We start from the raw sequence: 19531 nt of genomic DNA on the forward strand, positions 1-19531 counted from the left end.
AGCTGGCTGGACTTCCTGCTGCTGGTTTCATCAGCTTGCTTTCCCCTGGGAATCCCCGGCAGGCCGCCCCCTTCCTCATCTGGGTGACGCCGTTCAGGCAGCCTCCTCCATCAGCAGGACTCTGCTGCCCCCAGGCTTGCCCACCCTCTTTGCTCCGGTCCCCAGTGTATTCGCTGGAAAGACCACTGTTGTGCGCAGAGCTGGTGGCGGATATGCCTTGCTCTACTGAAGCCCACATCCTAGGACGTGATGAGCAGGAGGGTATAGACCACCAGAGACCCCTGAGGTGACACCTAAGCAGGGACTTGATGGGAGTGAGCCTTGTGGGGACTCAGGGAGGCACGTCCAAGTGGAGCACAGTGGAGGTGTGTTTGGAGCTGGGGGGCCTGAGGGCCCGGGAGGTTGTGAATGGTCAGGTCCAAGTTCTGTTCACTCATTCACCTGGCAGGTCTGAGTTCATGAGTTTGAAAGTAGCCCTGGCCGGGCGCGGTGGTTCAAGCCTGTAATCCCAGCACTTTGGGAGGCCGAGACGGACGGATCACGAGGTCAGGAGATCGAGACCATCCTGGCTAACACGGTGAAACCCCGTCTCTACTAAAAAATAGAAAAAACTAGCCGGGCGAGGTGGCGGGCGCCTGTAGTCCCAGCTACTCGGGAGGCTGACGCAGGAGAATGGCTTAAACCTGGGAGGCGGAGCTTGCAGTGAGCTGAGATCCGGCCATTGCACTCCAGCCTGGGCGACAGAGCGAGACTCCGTCTCAAAAAAAAAAAAGCCCTATGCGGAGCTAGGAAAAACCGCAAAATGGACTTGTTTCCCTCTGGGGCCTTGAGGGATCTTTGGTTGATAGGGACAGTCAAACTGGAGCTGATTTGACCTGTGAGTCCCAAATAACCTGGATACACTCTGTCAACTCCTGAGCTCTCCCTCCGGCAGCCCAGTGATGTTTCAAAGCCCAAGGTCCCCGCCTCATGTGACAGGCTGGGGATGGGAGATGCTTCCCACAAAGGTGGACCTAGCCCTGAACACAAACAGTCAGGGGCCTTGTTGAGTTTGCACTGAGCTTCCCTCCAAATGAGGCAGGGGGCGTTTTTGATGGTGTTGAGTCGCTAAGCCCGGCTCTCCCTAGCTTCCTGTGCTCTCTGGGGACAAAGGTGGGGGCCCCTGGAACCCTTTGCGGGCTGGCAGCGTGCTTCCTGCACCCAGCGCCAGCCCGCCCTGGGGAGGGGCTGAGCCCGCCCTGCTCGTGATAAGGCACAGGCAAGGGCTGCGCCGAAGGAAGCTCCAAAGAGAAAGGAGGGCAGGAAGCCCACAGCCCTCAGGCGTGTAGCCTGAGGCCCACCTGCAGCCCCCAGCCCTTGCCAGGAAAGGTAAGCTCGGGCCTCACTGGGACCACAGGCCCTTCTCTTCCTTATCCTCCTGCAGCCTCTGCCCAGCCTGCCTCTCGCCATGCGGCAGCCTGAACTTTCCACCTCCCCGGGGAGGCTTTGGCTGGTTTGTGATGTTGGCATTGAGTTGTGGGCCAGGATCGGAATTACTTCCTGGCCTGGGTACGAAGTCATGGCCAGAGTGGGCAGCTGCCCCTGAGGGTCTGGGGGTGAGCTGTGGGCTGGCATCGAGCAGGGTGGTCCTGAGTGAGCCCCTTCTTACCCGGCCTCAGTCTGCCTGTCTGTAGGATGGGAGCGGGTTGGACTACATGGTCTCTGAGGGCCCTCATAGCTCAAGCGCCAGCGCTGGTGAGATGGTCTGAGGGTACCACGGGCATACTGGCCTGGGGGCTCGCTCCTGCCCTCCTTCATGAGCGGCTTTCCCCTGGGTGTGTCCAGGGCACCACAGAACTCTTCTGCCCAAACCCAGGAGCCTACCAGGGCCTGCCCACCTTGCCTCCTTTCCCACTCTCTGTAGCAGCAGCCGCAGCCATGGCGGGGATGAAGACAGCCTCCGGGGACTACATCGACTCGTCGTGGGAGCTGCGGGTGTTTGTGGGAGAGGAGGACCCGGAGGCCGAGTCGGTCACCCTGCGGGTCACTGGGGAGTCACACATCGGCGGGGTGCTCCTGAAGATTGTGGAGCAGATCAGTGAGTGTCCTTCCGCCCACCTGCTGAACTCAGTACCACGGGCGGCCGCCACGGGTGTCTCCGGGCACTTCCGGGCCATCCCTGCTGCTTAGCTCGCGATAATGGTGTCACAGTGACTCAGGCATTAGCTTAATCATTTGGTTCCAAAAAAGACATTTCCCCAACTTTCTCTCCCTCCCACCCTCTTCCCTCCCTCCCTCCTGCTCCAGCTGGTCTGCTAAAGATCAGACCCAGCAACGATCCCCCATTCAGCCACCAATAAGAGCAGAAGGAGTGGTCTGGCCTGGGCCAAGGCCAAAGTCACATTGCTGAGGCCTGAGGGGGTCTAGGTGACCTAAGGGCCTGCCCCCACACTCCCTACACTTGGCGGAAGTTCTCCGCAGACTGGTGACAGGCCCAGCCTGGGTGGGAAGGCCCTGCCCCTGCCCCCACAGGAAGTTACAGCAGAGCAGCCTGTGGCATCAGTCATGGAGGGCCACGGGGCCAGTGACACAGGGGCTCCTCATCTTCTTTCCATGCCAGCGGTGGGGGCTACCCCTTCCTGAGAGGGCAGCAGGAATACCCCGATAGGCAGAGCCGGAAGGCAGGCCCACCACAGTCCCGGCCAAGAGCCTGGGCCTGGGCTGCCAGTGCCGGGGGGGTGGGTGACGGCAGGGAGGCTTCCTCAGACCCCGCCAGGCTACCACATGCAGCCCAGGAGGAGGTCAGTCCAACTATGGAGAGGATAGGGCCCAGAGTAGCCCAGCCACAAGGCTGAGGCCGCAAGGGGAGCTGCCAGTGGCAGCGCCCGGAGCAGCTGTGAGAGTAGAAGTGAGGAACAGAGAGAGGGCGGTGAAGATCTGGGTGGCCCCAGGGCATGGCACGAGGGTAACACAGGAGGCCTTAACCTGGAGTCAGACAGACTCCGCTGCGCTACCCGCTTCTGGGCACCCCAGGGCAAGTCCCTTTAGCTCTTTGTTCCCTGTGGTAGGGATACTGTCACTCCTAAGCACATCAGCTCTATCTACTGAGGCTCAGCCTGGCCACCCCGGGCCAGTCCCTGGCCTCCTGGAGCAACGGGTGAGACTGACCCGTGGGGGCTGCGTGCCGGCTGCCGCACAGAGGGAGCTATTTTGGGGGCCTGGAGCCTGAGGAGGGGGCTGCTCCAAGCCCAGGATGGGGATAACCCCAGGTGAAGTCCTGGGAGGTGGCCTCAGCAGGGAGGAGCAAGGTGGTGGCTCTGGGACTCGGAGGGCTGTGAATTAGGGCTCTTGGCCAGTGAGGATGCCGGGAGTGTGACCAGAAATGAGGCTGGATGGTGCCTGGCAAGCTCTGCACGGCACTGAAGGCCTCCAGAAGGGGTCTAGACTTTCTTCTGGAGGGGAAGGTGGCCACCGAAGGGTTCTCAGCAGGAGGCTGTCCTGCTAAAGTCAGCAGCAAGGCGAAGGGCTGGAGGCTGTGGGGCCCTGAGGAGGCTGTGATCCTGGTTAGAGACACTAGGGCCTCCTAAGGCCGGGCAAGGAGGACAGAGAGGAGAGTGGATTTTGGAGGTGGGATTGGCATTGATCACATGTGGCGGCTAGAAGAGAAAGGGAGGGGCCGGGCGCGGTGGCTCAAGCCTGTAATCCCAGCACTTTGGGAGGCCGAGACGGGCAGATCACGAGGTCAGGAGATCGAGACCATCCTGGCTAACCCGGTGAAACCCCGTCTCTACTAAAAAATACAAAAAAAACTAGCCGGGCGAGGTGGCGGGCGCCTGTAGTCCCAGCTACTCGGGAGGCTGAGGCAGGAGAATGGCGTAAACCCGGGAGGCGGAGCTTGCAGTGAGCTGAGATCCGGTCACTGCACTCCAGCCTGGGTGACAGAGCGAGACTCCGTCTCAAAAAAAAAAAAGAAAAAAAAAGAGAAAGGGAGGATGCCTGGGCCTCTGGCGCGAGTCCGCCTCCCCCAACCCTGAGAGGTGGCGTAGGGAGCTGGAGAGGAGAGGGCGCCTCTGTGCACAGCGAGTCTGAGCTGAGCACCAAAAGCCAGGACCAGGAGTCGTGGTGCTTACAGTCCCAGTGTCAGCCACTTGGCCAGGGGAACAGAGGGTTCTGGAAGGGAGGAAGGCGGTGGACAGGCCCCTCAGCTGGCAGCTCATGGGTTTCTGGCTGGGGGCCGGGGGCAGGGACTGGGCTGAGAGCCACGCATGGGGCTGTGGCAGAAAATGGCAACTGAAGCCACAGAATAGGGAGACCCAGTAAGGGGACATGGCCAAGGCAGGAGAAGAGGGTCCCAGGCCGAACCTGGGGAAAGGACAAGGTAAAGGGCAGGTCAGGAGAGGGGCCAGAGGGGACAGGAGAAGAGCAAGGAGCCAAGAGAAGGGGAAGCAGTGGCACAAAGCCAGGGCCCCGCCCGGGCACCCAGGAGGGAAGGGCCCAGCCTGGGAGGGGAGGCACAGCAGGACAGGCACTTCTCTTGGTTTGGCAGCAGTGGTGATGCCGGGCGTGTGCAGCAGTGGAGTTGGGGGCTGGCTGAGGCGGGTGGGATGCAGTGGGAATCAGAAAACTCACTGGGAGGACTTGGGAGGAACTCAGGAAACAGGGCTTCACAAACTCTCAAGGGCTGTGCACCCAGAGCAGCTTTCCGGCAGCCTTTTTCCTACGCTTCCTCCTGCCTGTTCATGCTCCTGGAGGGAGGAGGCAGGGAGACCTGTGCCTTCCATTACTGTGTCTCCAGCTCCCAGCTGGCTGACAAGGGACAGACGCACATCTCTACTTCAATGCCCACTCATGGATCGTCATGTGCGTGCACGAGTTTGCCACAAACTCTGCACCTACCACATGGGAGGCATTGTTCCATGTCCCAGTTTGTAAGATGGTTATTATATCTTACAGACAGGGAAACTGAGGCCCCGTGAGGTTAAGTGGCTTGTCCAAGGTCACACAGCTAATACCTATAAATATTGAGTGCCCACTGCTCCAGGCCAGACACAGGTCCAGGCCCTGAGGATATACAGCAGTGAGACGGATGTAGTCTGTGCCTCTGGGAGCTCCCCAGAATGCAAGGCAGAGGCCATTAAACCATGGATTATGGGAGGACAGAGGGGGCGTCATGTGGAGGGAGCCCAGTGGGCTGGAATGCAAGAGATGGGGTGCTAAGATTGGGGCACCCAGATTCTGGGTTGGAGAGCTCCCCTGGGAAGCGATATAGAAGCCAAGCCTAGAAGGCCAATCAGGGGGGCTGCCTGCAGAGAGCCCTGCTGCTGTTACCATGGAGTAGACCCCAGGCCCGCCCAGGCTGCTCCACTCTTGGCTTAGGCAGGGCAGGGGAATGGTCACCCCAGGCTTCTGAATCCTGGGGTTGTGCTGGGTGTTGGGGGCAGCAGGGAGGAAGGCTGGACCCAGATGTGCCCCCGTGCCCCACAGATCGCAAGCAGGACTGGTCAGACCACGCCATTTGGTGGGAACAGAAGAGGCAGTGGCTGCTGCAGACCCACTGGACACTGGACAAGTATGGGATCCTGGCCGACGCACGCCTCTTCTTTGGGCCCCAGCACCGGCCCGTCATCCTTCGGCTGCCCAACCGCCGTGCACTGCGCCTCCGCGCCAGCTTCTCCCAGCCGCTCTTCCAGGCTGTGGCTGCCATCTGCCGCCTCCTCAGTGAGTTGCCTGGCTGATTCCCCCTGGCCCACGAGGGTGATGCAAAGAGGCAGGTACCCCCGTTTCCAGGCCCAGCTCTGGTGATGCTGTCCTTGCTGTCTGGGTTGCCACCCTGCCTGCAGGGCTGTGACCTGCCCCAAGTGCCCATGGGCGAGGTGGGGAAGTTGCAGCAGGACCTCGTCCCGCTGAGACCCCAGGTCCCCTCAGGCATCCGGCACCCCGAGGAGCTGTCCCTGCTCCGGGCTCCTGAGAAGAAGGAGAAGAAGAAGAAAGAGAAGGAGCCAGAGGAAGAACTCTATGACTTGAGCAAGGTCGTCCTGGCTGGGGGTGAGTGCAGGTAGGGGTGGGCCTGGGGCGATGGGGAAAGGGGCCGGCCTGTGAGTTCCAACCCTGGGGGACTGGCCTGGTTGACCCCCAACCTGCACTCCAGGCGTGGCACCTGCACTGTTCCGGGGAATGCCAGCTCACTTCTCGGACAGCGCCCAGACGGAGGCCTGCTACCACATGCTGAGCCGGCCCCAGCCACCACCTGACCCCCTCCTGCTCCAGCGTCTGCCACGGCCCAGCTCCCTGTCAGACAAGACCCAGCTCCACAGCAGGTGGGCCCAGGAGCCACGCCCCCTGTGTCGGGGCTCCCCCACCCAGGATCCACCCCCTATCCCATGTCTGTGCCCACCCCAAATCCACACTTCGTTTCCAGGCCTTTTCTCTGTATGTGCTTGTCCCCCCAGCCCAGCCCCCCTCCCCACCCCAGGGCCGTACCTGGCGCAGCCCTGACTGCTGCCTCTGCTGCGGCCCAGGTGGCTGGACTCGTCGCGGTGTCTCATGCAGCAGGGCATCAAGGCCGGGGACGTACTCTGGCTGCGCTTCAAGTACTACAGCTTCTTCGATTTGGATCCCAAGGTGGGCCGGGGCAGGGAGAAAGCAGGCCTCAAGTCCATGAGACATGGAGACCTAGGGCCTGGGGTATGGGCTCTGGGATGTTAGTGACTTGTAGTGGCCTGTCCTTCTGCTCGTTTGTCCATCCACACCTTTGTTTACTGACCCCACAAACACACACTGAAACTCATCTACTCACCTCAGCATTGGGCCAGATCCTGGGCCCCGGGCAGATGCTGAAGCAGATGGAGACCAATAAGTCTCAGTGCCTGTTTCCCAGGGAGCCGTCAAGGAGGAAGCTAAGACCCACAGATCCTCGTAGACAGTGTGTGTGGGGGAGCCCCTGAGAAGCCTGGGAGAGGCCCAGGCCTGGGAGCTCTGGGAAGGCTTCCTGGAGGGGGCAGCATTTGGGACTGCAGGACCTGGGGGTGGGTGAGGAAGGAAGCTTTGCAGGGTAGCCCCTCTGTGCCCTGTCCACTCTTCCTCCCTTCTTTCATTGGCAACCAACATGCTCCAGGCAAAATGCTCCATGCAAAGTGCTCCATGCAATGTGCTTCTTGCCCATCTCCAAAACTTCCCAGAAGCCCACAGGTTGCTCTTTCTACCCATAGACCCCGCCTCTCTGCCCCCCTTCTCTGCAAAACATCGTAGTTGTTTGAACACTTGCGCCGCAGAATCCCACTTCTTGCTTCCAAGCTTTCTCTGGGTGCTGTTCGACTCCCTCTCACTCCTTGGCCACAGCTATTCTGTATCTTTTGTCACCATCCACACATGAGAAGCACACCTGCTGAGGTGGCCACGCCTCCAGGCTGTCTGTCCCCTGGCCATGTCCTACTTGCTTCTTACTTGACCACTTACTTGTGACATAGATACCACCCCGACCACTCCTCCGGAATATCTTCCTCCTGAAGCCTCCTGTCCACTTGCTTGGGGGGTGGCCTCTCCCCAAGCCACTCTGCCAGGCTCTGTGACTCTCCCTCCTCCTCTCCATGGCCCCTCGGTGTTGGCGAGCCCCAGGCTCTGCCCAGCCTCCGCCCTGGGCCTCTGCTCTCTCCCCTCCCTCTCAGTCATCTCCAGTCTTGTGGATTTCAATACCATCTCCACACTCTCTCCCAGTTGATATCTCCAGCTCAGATGGCTCTCCCCTAAGCTTTATTTGTTTGTATATTTTTTTATTTTTATTTTTTGAGACAGAGTCTTGCTCTGTCGCCCACCCAGACTGGAGGGCAGTAGTGTGATCCTAGCTAACTGCAGCCTGGACCTCCCAGGTTCATGTGATCCTTCAGCCTCGGCTCCTTGAGTAGCAGGGACTATAGGCATGTACTATACCTGGCTTTTTTTTTTTTTTTTTTTTTGAGGTGGAGTGTTGCTCTGCTGCCCAGGCTAGAGTGCAGTGGCGTGATCTTGGCTCACTGCAACCTCCTCCTCCTGGGTCCAAGCAATTCTCCTGTCTCAGCCTCCTGAGTAGCTGGGATTACAGGTGGGCGCCCACCACCATGCCTGGCTAATATTTGTATTTTTTTAGTAGAGATGGAGTTTCACCATATTGGTCAGGCTGGTCTCGAACTCCTGATTCAGGTGATCCACCCACCTCGGACTCCCAAAGTTCTGGGGTTATAGGAGTGAGCCACTGAGCCTGGCCTAATTTTATTTTTTTTGAGACAGAGTTTTGCTCTTGTTGCCCAGGCTGGAGTGCAATCACACGATCTCAGATCACCACAACCTCCACCTCCTGGGTTCAAGCAATTTTCCTGTCTCAGCCTCCCGAGTAGCTGGGATTACAGGCGTGAGCCACTGCGTCGGGCAGGCTGTGCCTTTTTATTCTAGTGTTTTCCTCTCTATGACATATTTCCACCTCTTTGTTTTGCCATTTCACACATTATCTATTGACTTTGCGAGAAGGTTTCACCGTCTTACATTCTCTTCCCTGCCCACACAATACACACATTTCCTTGCATCTTTCTAAGTGAGTAGTATCTATAGTCTTTGGTTAAAACAATGTGATACGGCTGTAAATAGTAACACATATAAATAGTGTTCCTAGTTAAGCCACAGAGTAACTATGATTATTTTTTCCTTTTTTGCTCAAATGTTTTTGAAGTTCATAATTGCCTTTTTCTTTTCTTTTCTTTTTTTTGAGACAAGTTTTGCTCTTGTTGCCCAGGCTGGAGTACAATGGCGCGATCTCAGCTCAGTGCAACCTCCACCTCCTGGGTTCAAGCGATCTCCTGCTTCAGCCTCCCAAGTAGCTGGGATTGCAGGCACACACTACTACGCCCAGCTAATTTTATTTATTTATTTATTTTTGTTGTTGAGATGGAGTCTCGCTCTTGTTGCCCAGGATAGAGTGCAATGGTGTGATCTTGGCTCACTGCAACCTCTACCTCCCAGATTCAAGCAATTCTCCTGCCTCAGCCTCCCTAGTAGCTGGGATTACAGGAGCCCACCACCACGCCTGGCTAATTTTGTGTATTTTTAGTAGAGACGGGATTTCACCATGTTAGCCAGGCTGATCTCGAGCTCCTGACCTCAGGTGATCCACCCACCTCAGCCTCCCAAAGTGCTGGGATTACAGGCGTGAGCTGCCACACACGGCCGAAACTTTTCTTTTCTTTCTTATTTTTCGGTTCTTTTTCTTTCCGTGTTCTACTCTCTGGAGACCTCCTCAACTTATCCTCTAAAACACCTATTGAATTTTTTTTTTTTTTTTTTTTTTTTTGAGGCGGAGTCTCGCTCTGTCGCCCGGCCTGGAGTGCAGTGGCCCGATCTCAGCTCACTGCAAGCTCCGCCTCCCGGGTTCACGCCATTCTCCTGCCTCAGCCTCCCGAGTAGCTGGGACTACAGGCGCCCGCCACCTCGCCCGGCTAGTTTTTGTATTTTTAGTAGAGACGGGGTTTCACTGTGTTAGCCAGGATGGTCTCGATCTCCTGACCTCGTGATCCGCCCGTCTCGGCCTCCCAAAGTGCTGGGATTACAGGCTTGAGCCACCGCGCCCGGCCACACCTATTGAATTTTTAATTTCTGTAACTATGTTTTTAAGTTTCAAGAGCTCTTGTTTTTTGAGTGTTCCTTTATAGGGCTTTTTGTTGTTGTTGTTGTTGTTGTTGTTGTTGTTGTTCTTGTTCTTGTTGTTGTTTTTTGAGAGGGAGTTTAATTCTTGTTGCCCAGGCTGGAGAGCAATGGCGCGATCTCGGCTTACCGCAACCTCTGCCTCCTGGGTTTAAATGATTCTCCTGCCTCAGCCTCCCACATAGCTGGGATTACAGATGCCTGCCGCCACCGTGCCCAGCTAATTTCTTTTTGTATTTTGAGTAGAGATGGGGTTTCACCGTGTTGGCCAAGCTGGTCTCGAACTCCTGACCTCAGGTGATCCCCCTGCCTTGGCCTCCCATAGTGCTGGGATTACAGGCATGAGCCATCACGCCTGGCCATAGCGTTTTCTCTTTTTTTTTTTTTTTTTTTTTTTGAGACAGAGTGTTGCTCTGTCGCCCAGGCTGGAGTGCAGTGGCACGATCTCGGCTCACTGCAAGCTCCTCCTCGCCTCCCGCCTCCCAGGTTCACACCATTCTCCTGCTTCAGCCTCTGGAGCAGCTGGGACTACAGGCTCCCACCACCACACCTGGCTAATTTTTTTTTTGTATTTTAGAGATGTATTTAGTAGAGATGGGGTTTTACCGTGTTCACCAGGATGTTCTCAATCTCCTGACCTCGTGATCTGCCTGCCTCAGCCTCCCAAAGTACTGGGATTACAGGCATGAGCCACCGCATCCAGCCATGCTTTCTTTTTCTTTTTTTTTTTTTTTTTTTTGAGACGGAGTCTTGCTGTGTCGCCCAAGCTGGGGTGCAGTGGCCGGATCTCAGCTCACTGCAAGCTTCGCCTTCCGGGTTTATGCCCTTCTCCTGCCTCAGCCTCCTGAGTAGCTGGGACTACAGGCGCCCGCCACCACGCCCGGCTAAATTTTTGTATTTTTAGTAGAGACGGGGTTTCACCGTGTTAGCCAGGATGGTCTCCATCTCCTGACCTCATGATCCGCCCGCCTCGGCCTCCCAAAGTGCTGGGATTACAGGCATGAGCCATCGCGCCTGGCCTGAGTCCCTTTTCATATGGCTATTAGCCGTCTGGAAATGCTGCTTTGTGAGGTTTTTGTTCAAATATTTTGACAATTGTCATATTCAGTCATTTGTTTTTTTCTTATTGATTTGTAGGAGTTCTTTATATATTCTGGATATGAGCACATTGCCAGATAAATACACTGTGAATATATTTTCCCTCTCTGTGCTTTGCCTTTTAATTGTCTGAATGGTTTCTTTTGATAAACAGCAGCTCTTAATTTTAATAGAACCAAATTTATATTTTTATCTTTCTTTTTTTATTTTTAGAGATGGGGTCTCACTCTGTCACCCAGACTAGAGTGCAGTGGTGCGATCACAGCTCACTGCAACCTTGAACTCCTGGGCTCAAGCGATCTTCCTGCCTTAGCTTCCTGAGTAGTTGGGACTACAGGCATGTGCCACAAGCCTGGCTAATTCTTTAAAAATTTTTTAGAGATGGAGTTTTGCTACGTTACCGAGATTGGGTCTCAAGTGATCTCCCGCTTCGGCTTCCTGAGAAGTTGGGATTTTTTTTTTTGAGACAGAGTCTCACTCTGTCGCTCCCAGGCTGGAGTGCAGTGGCACGATCTTGGCTCACTGCAACCTCCGCATCCTGGGTTCAAGAGATTCTTCTGCCTCAGCCTCCTGAGTAGCTGGGATTATAGGCGCCTGCCACCACATCCGGCTAATTTTTTTTGTATTTTTAGTAGAGACAGGGTGTGAAACCTCACCATGTTGGTCAGGCTGATCTCACACTCCTGACCTCAAATGATCTGCCCGCCTCAGCCTCCCAAAGTGCTAGGATTACAGGCGTGAATCACTGCACCCAGTTAACATTCCTTTAAAAAAAGAATATTCTGGTCTTGTTTTATGAATGCAGTGCTTTAGCTCTGTAAGGATTTTTTTTTTTTTTTTTTTTTTTTTTTTTTTTTTTTTTTTTTTTAGTTAGAGTCTTCTTCTGTCACCCAGGCTGGAGTGCAATGGCACAATCTCGGCTCACTGCAACCTTTGCCCCCTGGGTTCAAGCCATTCTCCTGCCTCAGCCTTCCGAGCAGCTGCGATTACAGGCATGCACCACGATACCGGGCCTAATTATTTTTGTATTTTTAGTAGAGACAGGGTTTCACCGTGTTGGCCAGGCTGGTCTCAAACTCCTGACCTCGTGATCTGCCCGCCTCAGCCTCCCAAAGTGCTGGGATTACAAGCGTGAGCCACCAGGCCCAGACTCTATAAGGAATTTTTTTTTTTTTTGAGATGAAGTCTTGCTCTGTTGCCAGGCTGGAGTGCAGTGGCACGATCTTGGCTCACTGCAACCTCCACCTCCCAGGTTCAAGCGACTCTCTTGCCTCAGCCTCCTGAGTAGCTGGGCCTACAGGCGCGTGCCACCATGCCCAGCTAATTTTTGTACTCTATAAGGATTTTGAGTCGCGTTTGAAGTTCTCTTGTGCGCCCTGCCCGGCCTTCATTTCCTCCAAGCTCTTTTATTCTTGTTGTCTTGGTCTCTATGGTTCACTCCTGAAGCTTCCCTTAAATGTGGGTAGTCCATGCCTGTCTATTCATATTTAAAAGTGAAGCTCTAAGAAACTAATTGGAGACCCTGAGTGTGTGAGTAGGGTTTGGCATCTTGGTGGCCCCCTGGAGGCGATGGGACTGGGCTGCCACTCTTTGTCGGGCATTTCTCTGGTGGCTCAGCCTCTCAGTGGCAACCCCACTGATCTTTCAAGTGGAGATAGAAGGCTCCCTGCCAATGTCTTGGGTGACAAGTGGGAAAAGTTGTGGGTGTCTCACTCATCTGAATGCCAGCTTTCTTTAAATTTGTGTTTTTGCCAGGCACGGTGGTTCACGCCTGTAATCCCAGCACTTTGGGAGGCCAAGGCAGGTGGATCACCTGAGGTTGGGAATTCAAGACTAGCCTGACCAACATGGAGAAACCCTGTCTCTACTAAAAATACAAAATTAGCTGGGTGTGGAGGCGCATGCCTGTAATCCCAGCTACTCGGGAGGCTGAGGCAGGAGAATCGCCTGAACCCGAGAGGCAGAGGTTCTGGTGAGCCAAGATCATGCCATTGTACTACAGCCTGGGCAACAAGAGCAAAACTCCATCTTAAAAAAAAAAAAAAAAACAGTCTTTTTTCAGCCTAGTGCAACCCCCACCCCATCCAGCTGTGTCTGGGGTACCAAATGCAAGGATGCATCTGGTTCAGCATCTCCAGAGAGTGGGCCCAGCTTCTGCCAGGTGCCTGCTTGCCATCACTTGGCTGCACGGAGCTGGGGAGGGGCCTGCTTTTTTTCATGGACTTTGTCCAGTCCTCTCTTCAGCTCGCCCTTGCATCTCACTCAGAGGATCCGCATCAGAGTCTGCCAGGGGTCCACCATGCAAACTGGATGCCTCTGTTCAGATCTCTGTTCTTTTTGCTGCTTGCTTTCTGCCTATTTTCAAGTCTCATTGGTGGATTTACCAGACAGGAGAGCGAAAAGGCGTGAGGCTCCAGCTCTCTCTGCAAAACCCAGTTCCCATCTACAGTTTGCTCTCCATCTTTCAAATTGTTTTCTTTTTCTTTCTTTTGGAGACAAGGTCTCTATACCCCAAACTGGAGTGCAGTGGTGCAATCACAGCTCGCTGCAGCCTCAACCTCCTGGGCTCAGGTGATTCTCCCACCTTAGCCTCCTGAGTACCTAGGACTACAGGCGTGCACCACCTCACGTGGCTAATTTTTTGTATTTTTAGTAGAGATAGGGTTTCACCATGCTGCCCAAGCTGGTCTGAAACTCCTGGGCTCAAGCTATCTGCCTGCCTTGGCCTCCCAAAGTGCTGGGATTCCCGGCGAGAGCCACCGCCCCGGCCTCTCCTTTGTCCTTTTGGGTGTGCCTTCCTAAACCTTTGCTATCAATTTTGGGTGGGTTTTAGCGAGAGTGTTGGTTTTCTGTGGGTAACTGGGATCCCCTCTTGGAATCTCTGCCCTCCCTGTCACTTTTCTCTGGAATCCTCTTCCTTCACTCTTCCCTTGAGTGGCCCATTGTCATCCTTCCTGTCTCTACTCAGCTTGTTACCTCCTCAGGGAAGCCTTCCCTGACTGCTTCCGCATGTTCCATTCTCTCATCTCCATTGAACCTGAGCTTCGCTGTGGAAACTGTTTCCTTGGTAGTGTTTATTGCAGCCTTGAATTACTTGACTTATTGATGGGTTTACTCGGTCTCCCCTGCACCCAGGGCAGCATGCCAACACACAGTAAACATCTGCACAACTGAGCCAAGATTTAGATGTGCAGGCCTGGGGGGCTGGCAGCAGGGGGCTGGCAGGCTGTAAGGGTGGAGTTGAGGTCTGCTGCCCATGTCCAGCCACTGAATGAATCTGCCTTAGCAAGGAGGGCAGGGCAGAAGGCCAAGGTTGGCAGGGGCTGAGTGCAGGGCATCCAGGGCAGCTGGCACCTGACCAGCCCAGCCTCCCCTCCCACCACTCCAGACAGACCCCGTGCGGCTGACGCAGCTGTATGAGCAGGCCCGGTGGGACCTGCTACTGGAGGAGATTGACTGCACTGAGGAGGAGATGATGGTGTTTGCTGCCCTGCAGGTACCAGGCAGGCCTGGGGGCCCCAGGGCAGCTGGGAGGTGGGCCAGTCCCAGGGCAGGAAGGGCCTTCCTGAGTGGGGGCTACCTCCAGGGAAGCCCGACCTGGGGGTACTGCTAGGGGACCACGTTGCTGGACTCAGCCCTCCCTGGCTTCATGACCTCCTAGTACCACATCAACAAGCTGTCCCAGAGTGGGGAGGTGGGGGAGCCGGCTGGCACAGACCCAGGGCTGGATGACCTGGATGCAGCCCTGAGCAATCTGGAGGTGAAGCTGGAGGGGTCGGCGCCCACGGATGTGCTGGTGAGGAGGGGCTCGGGGAAGGGCTGGGGAGGGACAAGTGTGAGGCACCAGGTGCCCCTCTGACTCTGGTCCTCCCACAGGACAGCCTCACCACCATCCCAGAGCTCAAGGACCATCTCCGAATCTTCCGGTGAGTTGGGGGCCAGAGTAGGCAGCCCTGCTGGAGGGGTTGGTCTGCGTATGGAGGGAGGGGGCGAGGCGGCCTTTCACAAACTCCCACACCCCATGAAGGCCCCGGAAGCTGACCCTGAAGGGTTACCGCCAGCACTGGGTGGTGTTTAAGGAGACTACACTGTCCTACTACAAGAGCCAGGATGAGGCCCCTGGGGACCCCATTCAGCAGCTGAACCTCAAGGGTGAGTGCACAGGGCCAGGGCTGGTGGGGTCCACCTGTGGGCCAGGCAGGTGAATGCTCTCACTGGCCATTTCCTCCTGGAGATGGGGAAAGACGCTCTCTGTCCTGAGGTGACGGTGTGGGGCTAGCATGCACTCGAGGACCTCAGGCGGCTCTTCCCCTCCCGACCTCCTAGACCACCGCTTCTCTCCCTCCAGGCTGTGAGGTGGTCCCCGATGTTAACGTCTCCGGCCAGAAGTTCTGCATTAAACTCCTAGTGCCCTCCCCTGAGGGCATGAGTGAGATCTACCTGCGGTGCCAGGATGTGAGTGAGGGCCGGGCAGGGGCCAGAGCTGGGCAGGAGCTGGGGTAGGGGCAGGGGCTGAGGAGCATCAAGCTTGTCTAGCACTGTCCCCCTCACCCCTCTCGCCCAGGAGCAGCAGTATGCCCGCTGGATGGCTGGCTGCCGCTTGGCCTCCAAAGGCCGCACCATGGCCGACAGCAGCTACGCCAGTGAGGTGCAGGCCATCCTGGCCTTCCTCAGCCTGCAGCGCACGGGTGGCGGGGGCCCCGGCAACCACCCCCAGGGCCCTGATGCCTCTGCTGAAGGCCTCAACCCCTATGGCCTGGTTGCCCCCCGTTTCCAGCGAAAGTTCAAGGCCAAGCAGGTACCAGGAGGAGTCAGGGTGGGAATGAGCATAGTGTTTACCCGGAGACCCCCGACCCCTGGGTCTCCACAGAGCCTTCCTCAGGAAAGCTACGTGCTCACTGGGCTTCTCCCACTGCGTCCCTGAGATTGCGCGGCTGGTACCCACCCTCTGGGAGGAGTCACGGTCCAGGTGCCCATGTTCACCTTGCAGCCTGGCACACTGCAAATCTGTACCTTGGTGGCCCGTGGGCACTGTCCCTTCCCAGGCTCACATGCTGTCACCCTGATGGGGAGGTGGGGGTTCGGTGACTTTGGAAGAGGGGAATAGTGTGTGGCAGCCCATCACCAGTATGGTCCTGCAGCTCACTCCACGGATCCTGGAAGCCCACCAGAATGTGGCCCAGTTGTCGCTGGCAGAGGCCCAGCTGCGCTTCATCCAGGCCTGGCAGTCCCTGCCCGACTTCGGCATCTCTTATGTCATGGTCAGGTATGGCCCCCAGCCCATCCCCCTGCCCAGCACCATCTCTGCCCTTACCTGCCACCCGGCTGCTGTGTGCCCACATCCCAAGAGTGGGTTCTGGACAGGCACCCCGAAGACTCCCTTCCCTTGTTCCTTGTAAGCAGGCCCTACTGAGGGCCCCATGTGTGCCCCTCATGCTGTCCCTCCACAAAAAACATAAGAGACAAAGCTCATGCCAGGTGCTGGGGCTCATGTCTGTAATCTCAGCACTTTGGGAGGTCGAGATAGGAGGATCACTTGAGCCCAGGAGTTTGAGACCAGCCTGGGCAACACAGAAAGTCCCCTGTCTCTACAAAAAATTGTAAAAAATTAGCTGGGCACGGTGGTGGTCACCTGTAGTCCCAGCTACTCGGGAGGCTGAGGTGGGAGGATCTCTTGAGCCTGGGAGGTCAAGATTGCAGTGAGCTGTGATCACACCACTGCACTCCAGCCTGGGTGACAAAGCGAGACTCTGTCTCAAAAATAAATAGGCCGGGCCAGGTGCGGTGGCTCACACCTGTAATCTCAGCACTTTGGGAGGTCGAGGTGGGCGGATCATGATGTCAGGAGTTTGAGACCAGCCTGGCCAACATAGTGAAACCCTGTCTCTACTAAAAATACAAAAATTAGCTGGGTGTGGTGGCATGAACCTGTAGTCCCACCTACTCAGGAGGCTGAGGCAGGAGAATCCCTTGAACCCAGGAGGCACAGGTTGCAGTGAAATGAGACTACACCACTGCACTCCACCCTGGGTGACAGAGCGAGACTCTGCCTCAAACAAACAAACAAAACAAAACAAATAAATAGGTGGGACGCGGTGGCTCACGTCTGTAATACCTGCACTTTGGGAGGCCGAGGTGGTCAGATCATTTGAGGTCAGGAGTGTGAGACCAGCCTGACCAACATGGTGAAACCCAGTCCCTACTAAAAATACAAAAATTAGCCAGGTGTGGTGGCAGGTGCCTATAATCCCAGCTACTCGGGAGGCTGAGGCAGGAGAATCTCTTGAACCCAGGATGCGGAGGTTGCAGTGAGCCAAGATCGTGCCACTGCACTCCAGCCTGGATGCGACAGAGTGAGACTCCGTCTCAAGTAAGTAAGTAGATAAACAAATAAATAAAAGAGCCAGCGCAGTGGCTCACCCCTGTAATCCCAGCACTTTGGGAGGCCAAGGCAAGCAGATCATGAGGTCAGGAGATCGAGACCAGCCTGACCAACATGGTGAAACTACGTCTTGCCGGGCGCGGTGGCTCAAGCCTGTAATCCCACCACTTTGGGAGGCCAAGACGGGTGGATCACGAGGTCAGGAGATCGAGACCATCCTGGCTAACACGGTGAAACCCCTTCTCTACTAAAAAATACAAAAACAAAAACTAGCCGGGCGAAGTGGCGGGCGCCTGTAGTCCCAGCTACTCAGGAGGCTGAGGCAGGAGAATGGCGTAAACCCGGGAGGCGGAACTTGCAGTGAGCTGAGATCAAGCCACTGCACTCCAGCCTGGGCGACAGGGCGAGACTCCGTCTCAAAGAAAAAAAAAAAAAAAAAAAGAAACTCCGTCTCTACTAAAAACACAAAAATTAGCTAGGTGTGGTGGCGCGTACCTGTAATCCCATCTTCTAGGGAGGCTGAGACAGGAGAATCGCTTGAACTAGGGAGGCGGAGGAGGTTGCAGCAAGCCGAGATCACGCCACTGCACTCCAGCCTGGTGACAGAGCGAGACTGTCTCAAAAAAAAAAAAAAAAGGCCGGGCACGATGGCTCAAGCCTGTAATCCCAGCACTTTGGGAGGCCGAGGCGGGCGGATCACAAGGTCAGGAGATCGAGACCATCCTGGCTAACACGGTGAAACCCCGTCTCTACTAAAAAATACAAAAAACTAGCCGGGTGAGGTGGCGGGCGCCTGTAGTCCCAGCTACTCGGGAGGCTGAGGCAGGAGAATGGCGTGAACCCGGGAGGCGGAGCTTGCAGTGAGCTGAGATCTGGCCAGTGCACTCCAGCTTGGGTGACAGAGCGAGACTCCGTCTCAAAAAAAAAAAAAAAAAAAAAAAAGAGAGACGAAGTTCAGGTCAGGAGAGCAGAAGAACCAGTTCTCGCTGCAGCTCTGTTGTGGACAGTTCACTGTCTGGGCCTGGGTTGGCCATAGAGGTGGATGCCATTACAGGGAGAGGACCCCTCTGATCAGTTGTTTCCTAAGACTGCAAAGAAGGGATCGAGACAGCAGCTGATGAGGATGATGCCAAAAACCAAAAGTTACCATTTAAAGGCATGGCCTGTTTGCCTGATGCTGCTAAATGCTGTTGTGGGGATTCTATCAATTAACCCTCATTTTCCAGATGAGAAACTTGAGGCCCAGGGAACCCAAATGGCTTGCTCAGGGTCACAGAGCTGCTGAGCTGCAGTTGGGAAAGGCTGGCTCTCCAGCACAGCGCCACATTGTCTGGGCGGGCTTGGGCCATGCAGGGTGGAGCCCTGGCTCATTCTCTCCTGCTGGGGGCCAGGTTCAAGGGCAGTAGGAAAGACGAGATCCTGGGCATCGCCAACAACCGACTGATCCGCATCGACTTGGCTGTGGGCGACGTGGTCAAGACCTGGCGTTTCAGCAACATGCGCCAGTGGAATGTCAACTGGGACATCCGGCAGGTGGGCCCAGACCCAGGGTATGGATGGGGGACAGGTGCCAGGCCGGAGCTGTATCCAGCCAGGGTAGGGCAGGGGCTGCTCCCATATCCCACCCCCATTTGCCCCTCTGACTGTCTGCCCTTCAGGTGGCCATCGAGTTTGATGAGCACATCAATGTGGCCTTCAGCTGCGTGTCTGCCAGCTGCCGAGTTGTACACGAGTACATCGGGGGTTACATCTTCCTGTCGACGCGGGAGCGGGCCCGTGGGGAGGAGCTGGATGAAGACCTCTTCCTGCAGCTTACAGGGGGCCATGAGGCCTTCTGAGGGCTATCTGACTGCCCCTGCCCTGCTCACCACCTGTCACGGCAACTCCCAAGCCCACACCCACAGGGGCTCACTGCCCCACACCCGCTCCAGGCAGGCACCCAGCTGGGCATTTCACCTGCAGTCACTGACTTTGTGCAGGCCAAAGACCTGGCAGGGCCAGACGCTGTCATCACCCAGGCCAGGGATGGGGGTGGGGGTCCCTGAGCTCCTGCGGTGCCCCCTTCCCTTGTCCAAGTGGCTGAGGGTGATACCCCTGAGCTATCTGCAGTCCCCTAGCACACAAGGAAGACCGGATGTAGCTACAGGATGATGAAACATGGTCTCAAACTGGAGTTTCTTTCTTGTTACTTTTTTTATTTTTTTAATTTTTTTTGAGACGGAGTCTCGCTCTGTCGCCCGGGCTGGAGTGCAGTGGCCGGTTCTCAGCTCACTGCAAGCTCCGCCTCCCGGGTTCACGCCATTCTCCTGCCTCAGCCTCCCCAGTAGCTGGGACTACAGGCGCCGCCACCTCGCCCGGCTAGTTTTTTTTTGTATTTTTAGTAGAGACGGGGTTTCACCGTGTTAG

At 56.0% G+C, this 19531-nt stretch overlaps 1 protein-coding gene across 2 annotated transcripts; it reads left to right on the forward strand.

Moving 5' to 3' along the window:
• Nucleotides 1-1212: 1212 nt before the first annotated feature.
• FERMT3 (fermitin family member 3) lies at nucleotides 1213-19301 on the forward strand. 2 transcript variants are annotated; one of them, XM_010376901.2, is made up of 15 exons: nucleotides 1213-1368; nucleotides 1904-2077; nucleotides 5464-5697; nucleotides 5905-6024; nucleotides 6128-6296; nucleotides 6498-6600; nucleotides 14132-14239; nucleotides 14405-14539; nucleotides 14620-14669; nucleotides 14771-14895; nucleotides 15092-15198; nucleotides 15308-15541; nucleotides 15885-16009; nucleotides 18517-18658; nucleotides 18784-19301. In XM_010376901.2, exons 2-15 carry the CDS (start codon nucleotides 1918-1920, stop codon nucleotides 18961-18963), a joined length of 1992 nt encoding a protein of 663 aa, XP_010375203.1. In that variant the 5' UTR covers nucleotides 1213-1368; nucleotides 1904-1917; the 3' UTR covers nucleotides 18964-19301. The 2 variants fall into 2 exon arrangements, with proteins under 2 accessions (XP_010375203.1, XP_030773304.1); XM_030917444.1 differs by having other exon boundaries at nucleotides 1218-1368; nucleotides 1907-2077.
• Nucleotides 19302-19531: the final 230 nt, after the last annotated feature.

Source organism: Rhinopithecus roxellana, chromosome 15 (assembly GCF_007565055.1).
Source record: "Rhinopithecus roxellana isolate Shanxi Qingling chromosome 15, ASM756505v1, whole genome shotgun sequence".
Lineage (NCBI taxonomy): Eukaryota > Metazoa > Chordata > Mammalia > Primates > Cercopithecidae > Rhinopithecus > Rhinopithecus roxellana.